We start from the raw sequence: 15146 nt of genomic DNA, 5'->3' as shown, positions 1-15146 counted from the left end.
TTTTTTTAAAAATTGAGTTATTTGTTATCGGGAAGTTTGACATTTTGTGTCTCTCATTGGAGGAAATCGACAACTACAACTATAAAAACGGAGTTACCCGGAAATGCTATTCACCAATTGTTCTGTCATGATTCAGGCTATTTTCTAAAAATTATATTTCCTTATAGCATACGATATTCCTAAACAATTATTGTCCATCCTATCAATGAGGTCAGCTAACCAGATTGACATTCTCCCAAACCTGAAACCTTTAAAATTGACAGACCATAGAATCATTTCCTCAGTCTAGTGACTGAGTCTAGTGACAGTTTACATCAGTCTGTTGAACAAGCAACCGTACAGAAAATTCAATGGGATATTTGTAGCGAAATGAATTGTACAAAACTTTATTCTCATTATTTTTTGTCGAAAAATGGAAAATAAAAAATTCATAACCCCAAATAACTGAAAATGTTTCAAAATATTTTCTTTTGGTCGTTATATTTTTTTATGGTCATTTCACCGGTCGGTCGGTCGGTAGCCAAGCGGTTCGGCGTGGGTAATTTGTTCAGTCACTCGAATTGACTGCCGTGTTGGTCGGTGGTTCAAGCCCTAGTCTGAACGATCGATCTTCACTAGCTATCGTCCAACCCGTGTTAGGAATCACACGTTAAAAGGTAAGACCTTGTTAATCCTTAGCTCACACAAATTTCGACTTCTGAGGGTTGTCGTTCGTATGGGTGTGACAGCTGGTTAACGGAAAAAACAGAAAACAGAAAAGAGAATTACATGAAAGTAATCTCAAAGAGAGGTCTCAACAAATAATTTTCCCACAGAGAAATCTGTTCAATTTCATTAATTCATCTGGGATTAACAGCGCTCTGAAGATTTGTATTTACTGTATTTGCTCAAGGATATCCTTGACGTAGATATTGAAGTCACAGTTTGTGAAAATCTTCAATTCTGTCTAGTCCTGCATATTGCGATGTGATGTTATACATGTTCCGTAAAACGTGTTATTATAGTTCACTCAGATTGACCAACGTCCTTTTTGTCACAATCTTCTCAGCGTATTCCATTGATTCTAAACCTCTCTTTTTCCAAAACCCAGTTTTCCAGTTGCCCAAAACTTAATAAAGTGTACGAGCAGTTCTACTTATTGAATTATAGTATGTATTGATTCTGGTAACTGAATATACAAAAGAAAGAACACTTTTTTATTATTCAACTCTGAAATGCTGAAACCTAAAATAAAATCACATTTTGCTTGTCGTCATATTTTTTTCCACTGCGAAATATCTATCGACATCAGAGAGTCATGTATCTGTGCAACAATCTTGCTGGACGGACTGTGTGTACGTTCCATGATGATCCACTGTCATTCTGAGGTATTCCAAATCCAATCTGCAATTTCACAATTAAATTAAAAACAATGAATCTTTTTACCACTTTATTCAATACGTTTAATGTTGATAACTGATTTTAAATCTTGATATGTATGCCAGAATTAAAATATTTGATAGAATCAAGTGATACTCTTAGTGTTGAGACACCACTAAATAAGTTTTAATATCGTTATATTTCCTTGAAGAATTTGTATATACAAGGTGTTCCTTAAACACATGCTAATATTTAAGGAGGTAATTCTTAGACCCATTTTAAGGAAAAAACGTTCTATGGACGTATGTCCTAAACGCCTTAACTTTTGAGATACAGGGTGGCAAAGTTTTCAAAAATAATCAGTTTTTTAATAATAACTGAGATAATTTTGTAGAAGTCTTTGGCATATTTGGTACATATGTTCCATGCCTCAAGGCGCATTTTCTGATGTACAATTTTCTTAATTTTCTCTGCCAATGGCGTACGTACGAGTTTTGAAATACTACGCCACTGCTTTATCTTGAATTAAAAATTATTTTTGAAATCTCCATACATTTTTGAGCACATTTAATTTGCGGGGTTTTCTTTGTCCGACGCATGGTTTTCGCTCAAAAAATTAAAAATCGCTTTACTTAAGGATAAATTCCTTAAAAATCTGATGCGGTATCGTGCATCGACTGAAAGCAAACTAAGAGATCAGATTTGTTGCAAAATAATTGAAGATCTAAAAGGTATTTGTTTGTTGTCAGATGCACTGTTCTCAAATGAAATTACGTCATAACGCAGCACCGCTTAATAATTTTTGAAAACATAAATTTAGTTATCCTGGAATAAATGACGTGTAGCAGAATTTATTTACTGCACCTCTTGGAAATATGGAGTTTGTCGATATGTGATTTCTTTTAAAGATTAAAAGCAGAAAAAACAGCGTACCCACCATAGCAATGAGAAAGGAATTCCCTGTATGTACAAACGTCAGTAGCTAATATTGATGTTGGTTTAAAGTAAGGTGTTGGTGTTAAAAACTGTCACAGCGCGTTTTGATTGATTTTGAAGTGTTATTGAAGTTATTTTGGTAGTCCGCTGTTTTTCTGAATATCAGTAAATATGGTAAATTATACGAATGCGGAAATGGCGCAAATGCATTACGTATATGGCCTTGCCGATGGTAATGCAACAGAAGCCAGGCGCATTTATCAGGAAAGATATCCTAATCGTGCCTTACCAGACAGCCGAACCTTTTCAAATATTCATCGTCGACTTGGGGAAACTGGTAGTTCCAAGAAAGGGACTCCGGAAGGTAGACCTCGTGTAGTAAGAACTCCTAAAATTGAGGAAGCGGTGCTGCAAGAAATTGAGGAACATCCTGGGACGAGTACGAGGAAGATCGCTAGAACTCTGGATATTTGTCATCAAATTGTTTGGCGTATTTTGGTTGATTTTTTGTTATACTCATACCATATTTCAAGAGTGCAGGCATTACTCCCTAGAGATTTTCCACAGCGTGTGAACTTCAGTCAGTGGTATCTACAAAGTATTGCACTAAATCCGCAGTTTGAGACACAAATTTTGTTCACAGACGAAGCAAATTTTTCTCGGAATGCCATTCAAAATTTTCATAACAATCATGTGTGGGCTGAAGAAAATCCCCATGCAATAACCGAAACTCATTTCCAACACCAATTTTCGGTTAATGTATGGGCCGGAATTATAGGTGATCATCTAATAGGCTCATTTTTTCTACCAGGACGCCTTGATGGTCGTTCTTATTTACACTCTCTCGAAGAAGACTTACCTGGGTCATTGGAAGATGTGCCACTTGCGTTAAGGAATCGAATATGGTACATGCACGATGGCGCCCCTGCTCATTTCAGTGTAATTGTCCGAAACCATTTGAATACAGTTTATCCTAATCGTTGGATAGGTCGCGGAGGACCTCAGCAATGGCCAGCAAGATCCCCCGATCTCAACAGTTTAGATTTTTTTTATGTGATCACCTTAAAACTCTTGTGTATAAAACTCCCGTTGATACTTTAGAAGATTTAAGAGAGCGAATAGTTGCCTCGTGTGAAACTATACGAAATACGCCGGGAATATTTGAACGGGTGCGTAATTCCATGCGTAGAAGGGCGGAAGCATGCATACTAAGTGCAGGTGGCCACTTCCAACAATTTTTATAATCAGTTTTGGTATTATTACTAATTGACAAATTTGTGCTATCCGTTTAGACTTACTGTCACAAAATAAAATAAAACTCGTTTTTGTGAAAAATTTACTTTTTTGCAGATTATGTTTTCAAATATTATTAGAAAATTGGTAATGCGTTATGAAGCATTTTAGAATTGATCTAATTTCTTAATTTGCTTTCTGTCGATTTTTATTTTTTTGAGTGAAAATCATGCGTCGGACAAAGAAATACCAAGAGATCAAATTTTCTCAAAAATAAACGAGGATTTAAAAAATGATTTTATTTTGAAAAGAAAGCATTGGCGTAGTACTTATTCCCCAAAAATATTCAATGCGAAACCCGCAGGGATGCCACTGTTTGAAAAAATACAAACTTGTGTACATCAGAAAATGCGCCTTGAGGCATGGAATATATGTACCAAATATGCCAAAGATGTCTACAAAATTATTTCAGTTATTATTAAAAAACTGATCATTTTTGAAAACTTTGCCACCCTGTATCTCAAAAGTTAAGGCGTTTAGGACATGCATCCATAGGGAGTTTTTTCTTAAAATGGGTCTAAGAATTACCTCCTTGAATATTAGCATGTGTTTAAGGAACACCCTGTAGAAGTCTTCTTAGGTGAAACACACTTTGATGAAAGGCTGATGCCTTGCAAATAATAGTAAGATGACCAATTTTCTCTATCTTCAGAAATTCACCGAAAACTTTCGCTAATGATGGCTGCCAAACAAATAATAAACAACGCAGCGTCTTCGAACTTGAAACATATGCTTGATAGATTGTGTACTTTCTAATACGGTGATATTTTTCAAATATCTATCGCCATGTCTAGGTCAGGCCGGGTACTTATAGGACCACCTCGTAGCCTACAAAACGAACAATAATTCAAGTGAATATCAAAAACAATAAAACCTCCAGTATCGGATACATTCGGAGTATACAACTTGACTTATGGTTCTTGTCCAATTTCGTATCGGACAAACCGGAAGAACTTTTTCCAAAAAAATGAAAGAGCATAGAAGAAGTTTTTTGAAAGGAATTATCAATTTGAAATTTTGACAGATTGCATTTGGAAAATTTTAATGGATGATTTCAGCACGTATCAATTAATTCTATAAATATAGGTGAACCATCAACGTGGTAAAGATAGGTTATCATGAACGCTAAATTATGACACTTCGAAAAATAATAGGAATGAAAGTTTTTCAATTGACTGAAAATGAGTAACTAATGAAAAAAGCGTTGTGAATTCATGGAAAATATCGTTTTTGGAGTGTTATTAAAAGGCTTTGAAAATTCTATGTTAATGGCTTTTGATAAGTTCATCCTATCAATTCCACTAATGAAGCAATAGTACCTAGTGTTATGATTTCATAACGTTTGAGCCTTATCAGTTTTGTCGCAACTGATTTTATGGAAATGACCAAATTTTCAAGTACAAAAAAGTGATATAATTACAGAAGTTCAGTAAAAGAAATACTATACGTTACTGACTCATATTTACTTATGATGCACTGTTTGGAACCTTTGGTGTAGTAATGAATATTACTGGAGTTTTTTCCCAACACCAAATCGTTATTTTCAACACCTGGAAACGTGTTTCGATCACCAAGTGATCATCTTCAAAGAGGAGTTTTAATCTTTCTCTTTGAAGATGATCACTTGGTGATCGAAACACGTGTCGAGATGTTAAAAATAACGATTTGGTGTTGACAAGAAACTCCAGTAATATTGCCTGATATTTGACTGATATTCGATGGAAATTCATTGATACGTATACAGAAACCACACTTCGAAGTGGAATTTCCACATTTTCCATATTTCGCTATGTGAAAGCATCTTCAGGGCCCTCGAGATACTATTATTCAGAAAACTAGTCAAGCATACATTGTTTCATTCGAATAAGAAGTTTGATTCCTTCCTCCAGTATACATGGAGTTGTCCGTAATTTGAAAATAGTTTGTGATTTTTCACGAACAGACTTCGTATTTGTAGACAAATGGCTCAGGATCAGATGTTCTCTCTCTCTGTAGAGTAGGGAGGAGGGGGGTAAGCCTACACCACTTAGGCCACATGTGACCCAGTGTACATCCTCCCGAGGAGTTGTCCTCCTAGGTCATCGTCCATCTTGTCCTTTCCAGGAAGGTGGACAGGTCTCTGGAAGATATCTCCTTTATATCGGCAGGTGTAGGCCAAGACTCCCGAACACACACTATCTTATTGACGATAACTCCGGGCACTCGCATAGGACATGCCTGACAGTCTCATCTTCCTGTTCCTCAATCGACAGTGGCCAGTCAGAAATCCTACTGTTAAGCGTATATTTTTCGTGGTCATCGCCGGTTATTTTTTCAGCTCGAGTTTGGCAGGGTCTCCCAGGGTGGTCCTGGCGAAATTACATCATTGTATCCCATCCCGTCTCTTTAGGGATTGAGCATGGGTGTGACTTTTCGCTAGTTCCGCAATTGTAGAAGTCATCAGGCCGTTGGTGCCACTGGGTCCTAAAATTCTTAGTCCAGCCGTTTCCTTGGCTAAAGAGTCGGCAATGCGATCACTTTCACTCCTGTCGTGCCCTTTAACGAAGATCAGATGTTATACATTCGATTAGCGATCGTTAATTTTTCTTGTTCATAGTTTCAGCTGTTTGGAAAATTCAGTTTTCGGTGAGAGGAAGAAGGTCGCAGAAGATCAAAAAGATGTGAATGCGACGCTCGCTCTGGACGCCCCAGCATATCAATAACCGATGAAAATTTTGACAAGTAGAGGAAATTGTTTTGGAGAATCATCGTCAAATCACTATCACTACTATAACGATTGATATTTTGTGTATTTTCAAAAAACTGGCTTTCTCCATTCTCTCAATTGCAATAATTTTTCACACAGTGAAATATTCAATAGTCTAGACTATTCCGTCTTCAACGAAGCCTATTGCAGTGAGTGAAAAATTGCAACTCTCAGCAAAATCGATGGAACTCATCTCAATTTTAACACACCGTACATCCAGAGTTTTTTGTAGAATTGATACTTACCCAACTGAAGAATAGATCTAATACACTTCCAATTGGTTTCAAAAAAATTTGAATCCGATTCCAAAACATTCCAATATAATTTTCGAATGTGTGAATATATCTCCTCATTCTTATTCTTTCAGGCCCCGTCACAAATAAGTGGATTGTTCTCAGGAAGGGGCTGATGTATATTTTGAAAACTGATTTGTAATGTAATCGGAACCATCTGATCAATCTTTGGAATACATCCTTGAAGAAAAACGGATAAATTAATACAGTATCATATTTTGATATTTTTTTAACTATATCAGCTGGGCTGAAAACTCACTAGCCGCTACTAGTAATACATCTATATGTTTTTTCGTTAAACTTAACCTTCGAAAACCACATGCACAGCTATCGGACTATTAGTTTATAGTTTATCCTTGAATTATTTCCTTCAAAATAAAAAATATTTGCTACTCTGGAAAATGTCGAAATGACGTTATTTTTTTACAACTTTGCTGCCTTCCCCTTTCTTTACGTCACTCTCAAATTATCAGATTACTGGAATATACACTTTTTAGCAGGTAATTAACTCGCCCTACCTCAATCTGACGCGTTCGAGAATTTCTGATGATCAATTTTTTTTACCAATCTGATCCTTCATCCCTCACAGTCTGTGTATCCCAGTGATTTCATTTCTTTTCCAAAATAAATAGTAATGCTGCGAAAAGGTTTTTTGTGCAGTGGAAAAACCTTGAAAGTTCAAGACACTGACATTTTCAAATAAAATTCCAAATATGTATTATTTTCAAAAATACTTGCCATTTCCCTTCCTGGTCCAATTTCAGTAGAGTTCGATTTGCCTGGATAGAGTATGTCCACGACAATTTCTTGAATTTTGGAATCGATCAACTGAAATATTGCCAAGATTGGTCTGAAAAATAGTTCCAGGATCTTCCCGAGACGCGAATTGAAGAAATTCCTCGTTCTGTCAGCCTGTTAAGTTCACAAAAATGTTGTAAATCGTTATCTTTCATTTATGTTTCTATATCTTCAAAAACTTTAAATCCTCTGTCTTTCTTTCGAAAAGGAAAATGAAAATACCGAAAGCGAGGTCTATTTTTTCACCAAGAGGAACAGTTCCAAAGGTTATTTTCAGCCATCTTGATTGAAATGAGAAAAGGTAGCACATTATTTCATTCAAATTGTTTTATAGGATCTTGTTACAAATAAATCGCTTTTCATAACCTAAAACGGAATTAGAACACACAATGGGAGTAATAGTTATTAGTTTATTATTTCTACCATTGAGTGGTCCTCTTCAAATCTTGATATTAGAAGAGAAAATGATTTTTTTTAGTATTTCTCACTTCAACTGAAATATGTTTCAGTTAACTTTTGAGAGTCAATCCGGTATAATACTGAAGTAAGAAAAATGAAACCTATCAACACAAAACCTTCTGTACTTTACTTGACTTATTTTAATTTGAGGAATATTGAAGGAAGAACTTTATCCCTACATCAATCATTTCATTACAACAATCAACTACATGAGTAACACACTACCACACTAGAAATATTATTCTCCATGTAACTGGTACCAACTATAGGAAAACTATCAGTTCCTTGTTTCCCAAAGACATATTTCAGTTCAACGAACTACCTGCAGATGTATTCTTCAAATCGAACCTCATAAAAACGATAATATCCCATTCAAATATGAGTATAACTCTTTAATTCATCCAATAGAATGAAGTAAATATCGGTCACTTTAATTACTTTCAGTAAATGATAATTTTTCATTATTATTACTGTTCTGCATATAAGGGTTCCGCATTGAAGAATTCATTATTGATGATTATTACAAATTGATGATGTGTAATCTTTCATTTCTCCAACTGCACTAACAGGCCCTGTTTTCTAAATTCACCAGAAAATTCATACCCACCTGAGAATTAAAAGATATCATCATAGATATAATCATAAGATTATGCCTGGAAACTTGAATACTACGGGATTAGAGGTGGACAACTAAATTCATTCAAGTCATACCTTGTAAATAGAAAAGCCAGAGTGCACTGGGAAAATGAAGTATCCGATTTTGTAGCCATGGAGGACGGAGTACCACAAGGATCTGTACTAGGTCCCACTCTTTTTATTGTTCATGTCAATGATATGATGTTCAATATACAGAGCCTAAGCACCTCTATTCATCCTTTTGGTTATGCTGACGATGTATCAATAATACATTTTGACACAAACAGTCGGTCATTAGAAGACCTCATGATAGATTCTGATGAACTCATCCGGATGTGGAATAAGAGTAAGTACCTTTGCCTCAACTCTGACAAAACTCTGAATCTCAACTTTACACTGGTTGAACAAAGAGATGAAGATCCAGTAAAATTACTTAGTGTACACCTTGACAACAGCTTGAATTTTTCACATCATATCAAGTATCTTTGGAAACGTCTCTCAACTGCCACATATATTATAAGACAGCTGAAAAGCAAACTAACGGAAGAATATTTGAGGATATCATATTTTCATTATTCCATTCAACAATGACGTAAGCTTTGATAGTATGGGGATCGTCGAGTCACTCAGCTAAAATATTTACCCTACAAAAAAAAGTACTCAGGATGATGGCTGGGAAAAGTTTCAATGAACATTGCAAACCAATTTTTAGACAATTTGGAATATGATCAAAAATGAAGAAATACATAAATACCCCACTAGAAAGAGAATGGACTTTAGATTGCCTAAACCAAGAATAACCAAAACTAAGCACTTTTACAGATATCTGGCAATAACATTTTACAATGCTCTTCCCACTGATCTAAAAGACGTAGCCCTGAATATGAATCGATTCAAAATTGAAATCAAAAAAATTTTTATTGCGGAAAGTTTTTACTCATTTGTAGAATACTTTCTTTTCTTTTTATATTTGAATTGATAAGTATGTACATCTTACGGAGTCTGATGGATGTAATGGTACTGTTACCCTAGGGTGTATCTGATAATTTAATAATTAATAGTGTAATTCTATTTATGTACATGTAAATGTGTATATACCTATATGAGTTATGTGTGTCTGGTGTATATGTATGTGTGTATATTTTTGAGTTTATCAAATTATTGATCTAACTTATGTAAAAACACTTTGTGTAATAGCATGAATAAATACCTATCTATCTATCTATATATAAAAAAATAGAACTGCGTGTTTTCTGATTTTTCAATTCATTTCCCGAAGAAAAGATACGGAAAGTGGACAGCAACAATTTTAGAATCAACACCCAGTATAAGATATCCAGTATAAGGTACCACTTTGGAATATAAATAATCTCATAATGCGTCTGATAAAAATAATTTGTACAATATCATACAGTGGAGTATATTATTTCAATAATCGTAGATTTATCGATATCAAATACACTTACCAGTCGAATTCTTCTCCAAAATCCATTCAGAGTGATTACTAAATTACTTGGGTAGAATTCACCGAGACTACCGCTCTGAACATCCGTGTAGATCACATCAATCAACACCAATATTGGTTTGAATATTATTACAAACAGCTTTCCTATACGCGAGTTGAAGAATGTGGTCAATCCTTTGTCCTTGAAAATGGTTGAAGTAAGAAATTATGGTTTTTATTTGAGTGATGATGAAATATTATGAAAATTATTGAAAAAAATAGGTACTATATTGAAGGATACAGTGGAAAATCATTCTAAACTAATAGAGCTAATAGAGAGATTGAAAAGTTTCACGTAAAAGATGGTGAATCACAACTGAAACAAATTCATTTTCAGATTTCAATTTATGAAAAAACATCCGGTAGAATTATTTGTTGAATGATTTCACTTACAGGTTTTTGAATCGTATACTCTCCAGAACCGTTTGGATGCCGAAGTATTCAATATTTTTGAGCAAGAGCAAAAACAATGATATAATTTCATTTCTGTTTGATGAAATTAACGAAACAAAGATTCATAAAGTGAAAAATATTTCAAACTACATTATCCTTCAAGAATTCTTTTTGGCACACATACATAAATACATCCATCCTCACGAACTTCCACATTTATAATATTAGTATATATTCTCTCCTCATCCATGAAAAATCTAGTGTCAAATGAGAAATTGATTTTCAAAGCAGTGAAATGTTTTAGAATGAAAACTCAAATATAGGTTAGGACAAACTACTCACCAGATCGAAATTCAGCCAAAATCTACTTCGAAATACATTCGAAATTATTTGTTTTATATTCGTGGAGATCAAATCGAATATTGATAGGACTGGCCTGAATAACGTTGCAACAAGCTTCCCAAGGGGCGAATTGATGATTATGGATATTCCATTTTCCTTATAAATCAATAAGAACTATGAGTTTCATAAACGAAATGCATATCGGCTAAATGAGCATTATTGTATAAATAATCCATTTTTTCAAAAAAAGTGTTTTCTACTTCTACTTACGGAAACTTCAACAAAATGTCTAACTGTCACAAAATATGTAAAAGAAGTTTTGAAATATTTCAAAATTTCTTTGACATCTGTCGAAATAAGCTCTCAGTAAAAGGGATAACTGCGTATATATTCGAATTTTTGTCCATTTCTGAAGACGGAGGCGGAATTTGGCCTCCGAAACGTAAAAGATAAGTATAATTTCTTAATAATTTTTTTGATAGGCAAAATTGTGAAATACGACAAGTTACTGATAAATAGAAGATTTTTTTGTGAAAAATAATTTGATTTTCACGCAGTAACTTATCGGGGTAAACTAAAAAGTTTGCCCTTCTACACTTGTATAAAGTTCTCCATTATAATTTTTATATTTTTTCAGATTGTGGAAGGTAACAATTACCCAAAAAAAGGTCGATAAAAAAAAAAGTATATTTGTACTACTATTGATTTCATCACGAAAATTCCTACAGAATGTTATAATGATCTATAACTGAGAATATCAAAAAAAAAAAACGAATAATATTGTATATTTTGTATCCAAAGTATTTTCCAGCTGAGCACTGGGTTGATATTTATATTATGATATTTATTTTGGTTAGAGTTTTCTTTGGGTCGATCTTATTCGACAGATTATTTAAAATATACTCATAACTGATGTATTGAGATTTTGAAAACACATATGGAATACCAAACTGTGGAAAATCAAAACACTTACCCAATAGAAAACTAGCGTAGAATTGCAGAATGTTGATGAATGAGTCAGACCAAATATACTCAAAACTGGTCTGAATATTGATTTCAAAATCGATGCCAACAACGAATGGCACAATCTAAACCTGAATGGTGAGGCTGCATGAGGAGTTATTCCTTGAGGTATTTCAGAAATACCATGCTGTATCTAACAGAAAAAAATAATATGAAAACTATGTCACTGAACGGGAAGTCACAAATTACAATCTACGCACCTGTCCTGAGTTTACTGATGAAACGTATGGATAAACATACGAATCAGTAGATACACTGTGAACTGCTTCTGTCGTAACATTCACTATTCCAGGAAAAGCTTGAATCACGTCGTTGTATGATATTGTCTCGGAACCTACTCCCATGATGTTCTTTGTTGTTACCTCTTCTGTCCTTCCAACATCATTCCGATTCCCGATTTGTATAGATGAGTGGAAAGAGAATAACTTGGTAGGAACTTCTGGGGACTGAGTCGAAAAAACTGTATTCCAGAAATTTTCTTGTGTTATGTGGTTTGCCTCTGAAGAATCACTATCATTTTGACCAGATTGGGATGAATTTTGTGATTCAATTAGTGGTGATGTAACTGAACTATGAATAACTGTTTCACTAATTGTTGAACTCATATCCTCCTCATTATAGAATGTAGTCGATTCCTCCATTCCTGACGTTGTTATATCCATGATATTCGTCACAATTTCTCCCTTGAAATTCACTCCTGTTGTTCGAGTTTCTGTTGTCGAGTCGGAAGTGTTGTCATCAACTACATTTTCCGTTGTGATTTCATTTTTGCTATTCGACCTATCAATTTCTGTGATGTTGATATGAATGCTTACTTCAGAATCACCACCTGGAGATGGTTGTTCTGTTGAAACATTCTGAAGACTTTCTTTTCTAGTCGAATCATTCATTGTACTTTTTGTTGAATCCACTTCCTCCTCGTTGGAGGATGTAGTCGATTCCTCTACTCCTGACGTTGTTATATCGATGATATTCGTTACATTTTCATTCATGAAATCCACTTGTGTTGTTGGAGCATTCCTTGTTGAGTCGGATGTCTTGTCATTATTTCCATTTTCCGTTATGATATCAGTTTTTATACTCGAACCATTGATTTCTGTGATGTTGATATGAATGCTTATTTCAGAATCACCACCTGGAGATGGTTGTTCTGTTGAGAAATTTTGAAGATTCTCATTTCTGGTCGAATTATCCATTGTACTTTCCGTTGAAATCACTTCCTCCTCGCTGGAAGATGTAGTCGATTCCTCTACTCCTGACGTTGTTATATCGATGATATTCGTTACATTTTTATTCATGAAATCCACTTGTGTTGTTGGAGTATTCCTTGTTGAGTCGGATGTGTTGTCATTATTTCCATTTTTCGTTGTGATATCAGTTTTTATACTCGAACCATTGATTTCTGTGATGTTGATATGAATGCTTATTTCAGAATCACCACCTGGAGATGGTTGTTCTGTTGAAAAATTTTGAAGATTCTCATTTCTGGTCGAATTATCCATTGTACTTTCCGTTGAAATCACTTCCTCCTCGCTGGAAGATGTAGTCGATTCCTCTACTCCTGACGTTGTTATATCGATGATATTCGTTACATTTCCATTCATGAAATCCACTTCTGTTGTTGGAGTATTCGTTGTTGAGTCAGATGTGTTTTCATCAACTCCACTTTCCGTTGTGATTTTATTTTTGATATTCGACCCAATAATTTCTGTGACGTTGATATGGATGCTCATTTCAGAATCACCACCAGGAGATGGTTTTTCTGTTGAAATACTGAGAAGATTCTCATTTCTCGTAGATATATCCGTTGAAATTTTTGTTGAACTTACTTCCTCCTCATTGGATAATGTAATAACTCCTGTTGTTCGAGTTTCAGTTGTTGAGTCGGATGTGTCGTCATCATTTCCATTTTCCGTTGTGATTTCAGTTTTCATACTCGACCCATTGATTTCTGTGATGTTGATATGAATACTTATTTCAGCATCACCACCAGGAAATTGTTTTTCTGTTGAAATATTCTGAAGATTCTCATTTCCGGTCGAAATATCGATTGTACTTTTTGTTGAATCCACTTCCCCCTCGTTGGAGGATGTAGTCGTTTCCTCTACCCCTGACGTTGTTATATCGATGATATTCGTTGAATTTTCATTCATGAAATCCACTTGTGTTGTTGGAGTATTCGTTGTTGAGTCGGATGTGTTGTCATTATTTCCATTTTCCGTTGTGATTTCAGTTTTCATACTCGAACCATTGATTTCTGTGATGTTGATATGAATGCTCACTTCAGAATCACCACCTGGAGATGGTTGTTCTGTGGAAACATTTTGGAGATTCTCATTTCTGGTCGAATTATCCATTGTACTTTCTGTTGAAATCACTTCCTCCTCGCTGGAGGATGTATTCGATTCCTCTAGTCCTGACGTTGTTATCCCGATGATATTCGTTACATTTTCATTAATAAAAACCACTTCTGTTGTTGGAGTATTCGTTGTTGAGTCGGATGTGTTGTCATTATTTCCATTTTCTGTTGTGATTTCAGTTTTCATACTCGAACCATTGATTTCTGTGATGTTGATATGAATGCTCACTTCAGAATCACCACCTGGAGATGGTTGTTCTGTTGAAACATTCTGAAGACTTTCTTTTCTAGTCGAATCATTCATTGTACTTTTTGTTGAATCCACTTCCTCCTCGTTGGAGGATGTAGTAGATTCCTCTACTCCTGACGTTGTTATATCGATGATATTCGTTACATTTTCATTCATGAAATCCACTTGTGTTGTTGGAGCATTCCTTGTTGAGTCGGATGTCTTGTCATTATTTCCATTTTCCGTTGTGATATCAGTTTTTATACTCGAACCATTGATTTCTGTGATGTTGATATGAATGCTTATTTCAGAATCACCACCTGGAGATGGTTGTTCTGTTGAGAAATTTTGAAGATTCTCATTTCTGGTCGAATTATCCATTGTACTTTCCGTTGAAATCACTTCCTCCTCGCTGGAAGATGTAGTCGATTCCTCTACTCCTGACGTTGTTATATCGATGATATTCGTTACATTTTTATTCATGAAATCCACTTGTGTTGTTGGAGTATTCCTTGTTGAGTCGGATGTGTTGTCATTATTTCCATTTTCCGTTGTGATATCAGTTTTTATACTTGAACCATTGATTTCTGTGATGTTGATATGAATGCTTATTTCAGAATCACCACCTGGAGATGGTTGTTCTGTGGAAACATTTTGAAGATTCTCATTTCTGGTCGAATTATCCATTGTACTTTCTGTTGAAATCACTTCCTCCTCGTTGGAGGATGTAGTCGATTCCTCTACTCCTGACGTTGTTATATCGATGATATTCGTTA

The 15146-nt window shown here is 34.9% G+C and overlaps 3 protein-coding genes across 4 annotated transcripts in view; all 3 read right to left on the bottom strand.

Annotated features, from left to right (window-relative positions):
- Positions 1–15146, bottom strand: part of Ten-a (Teneurin-a transmembrane protein) — a 928723-nt gene that overhangs the window by 681292 nt on the left and 232285 nt on the right. The window lies entirely within an intron of this gene.
- On the bottom strand, positions 1183–15113 carry LOC111511686 (uncharacterized). The gene is made up of 7 exons (XM_023167719.2): positions 11983–15113; positions 11733–11915; positions 10760–10915; positions 9987–10166; positions 7366–7539; positions 6580–6807; positions 1183–1383 (listed from the first exon to the last, which is right to left on the bottom strand). Exons 1-7 carry the CDS (start codon positions 15055–15057, stop codon positions 1288–1290), a joined length of 4092 nt encoding a protein of 1363 aa, XP_023023487.2. The 5' UTR covers positions 15058–15113; the 3' UTR covers positions 1183–1287.
- Positions 15075–15146, bottom strand: part of LOC111511685 (uncharacterized) — a 14364-nt gene continuing 14292 nt past the window's right edge. Inside the window, exon 3 of the mRNA XM_074176096.1 lies at positions 15075–15110. Coding sequence (XP_074032197.1) covers positions 15075–15110 — 36 coding nt within the window. The remainder of the gene's footprint in view (positions 15111–15146) is intronic.

This window comes from Leptinotarsa decemlineata, unplaced genomic scaffold, assembly GCF_025532065.1.
Source record: "Leptinotarsa decemlineata unplaced genomic scaffold, Ldec_3_MD MMD2_tig00001621_RagTag_RagTag, whole genome shotgun sequence".
Lineage (NCBI taxonomy): Eukaryota > Metazoa > Arthropoda > Insecta > Coleoptera > Chrysomelidae > Leptinotarsa > Leptinotarsa decemlineata.
The sequence above is the reverse complement of the archived record's forward strand: the minus strand, read 5'-3'. Positions and strand labels throughout refer to the sequence as shown.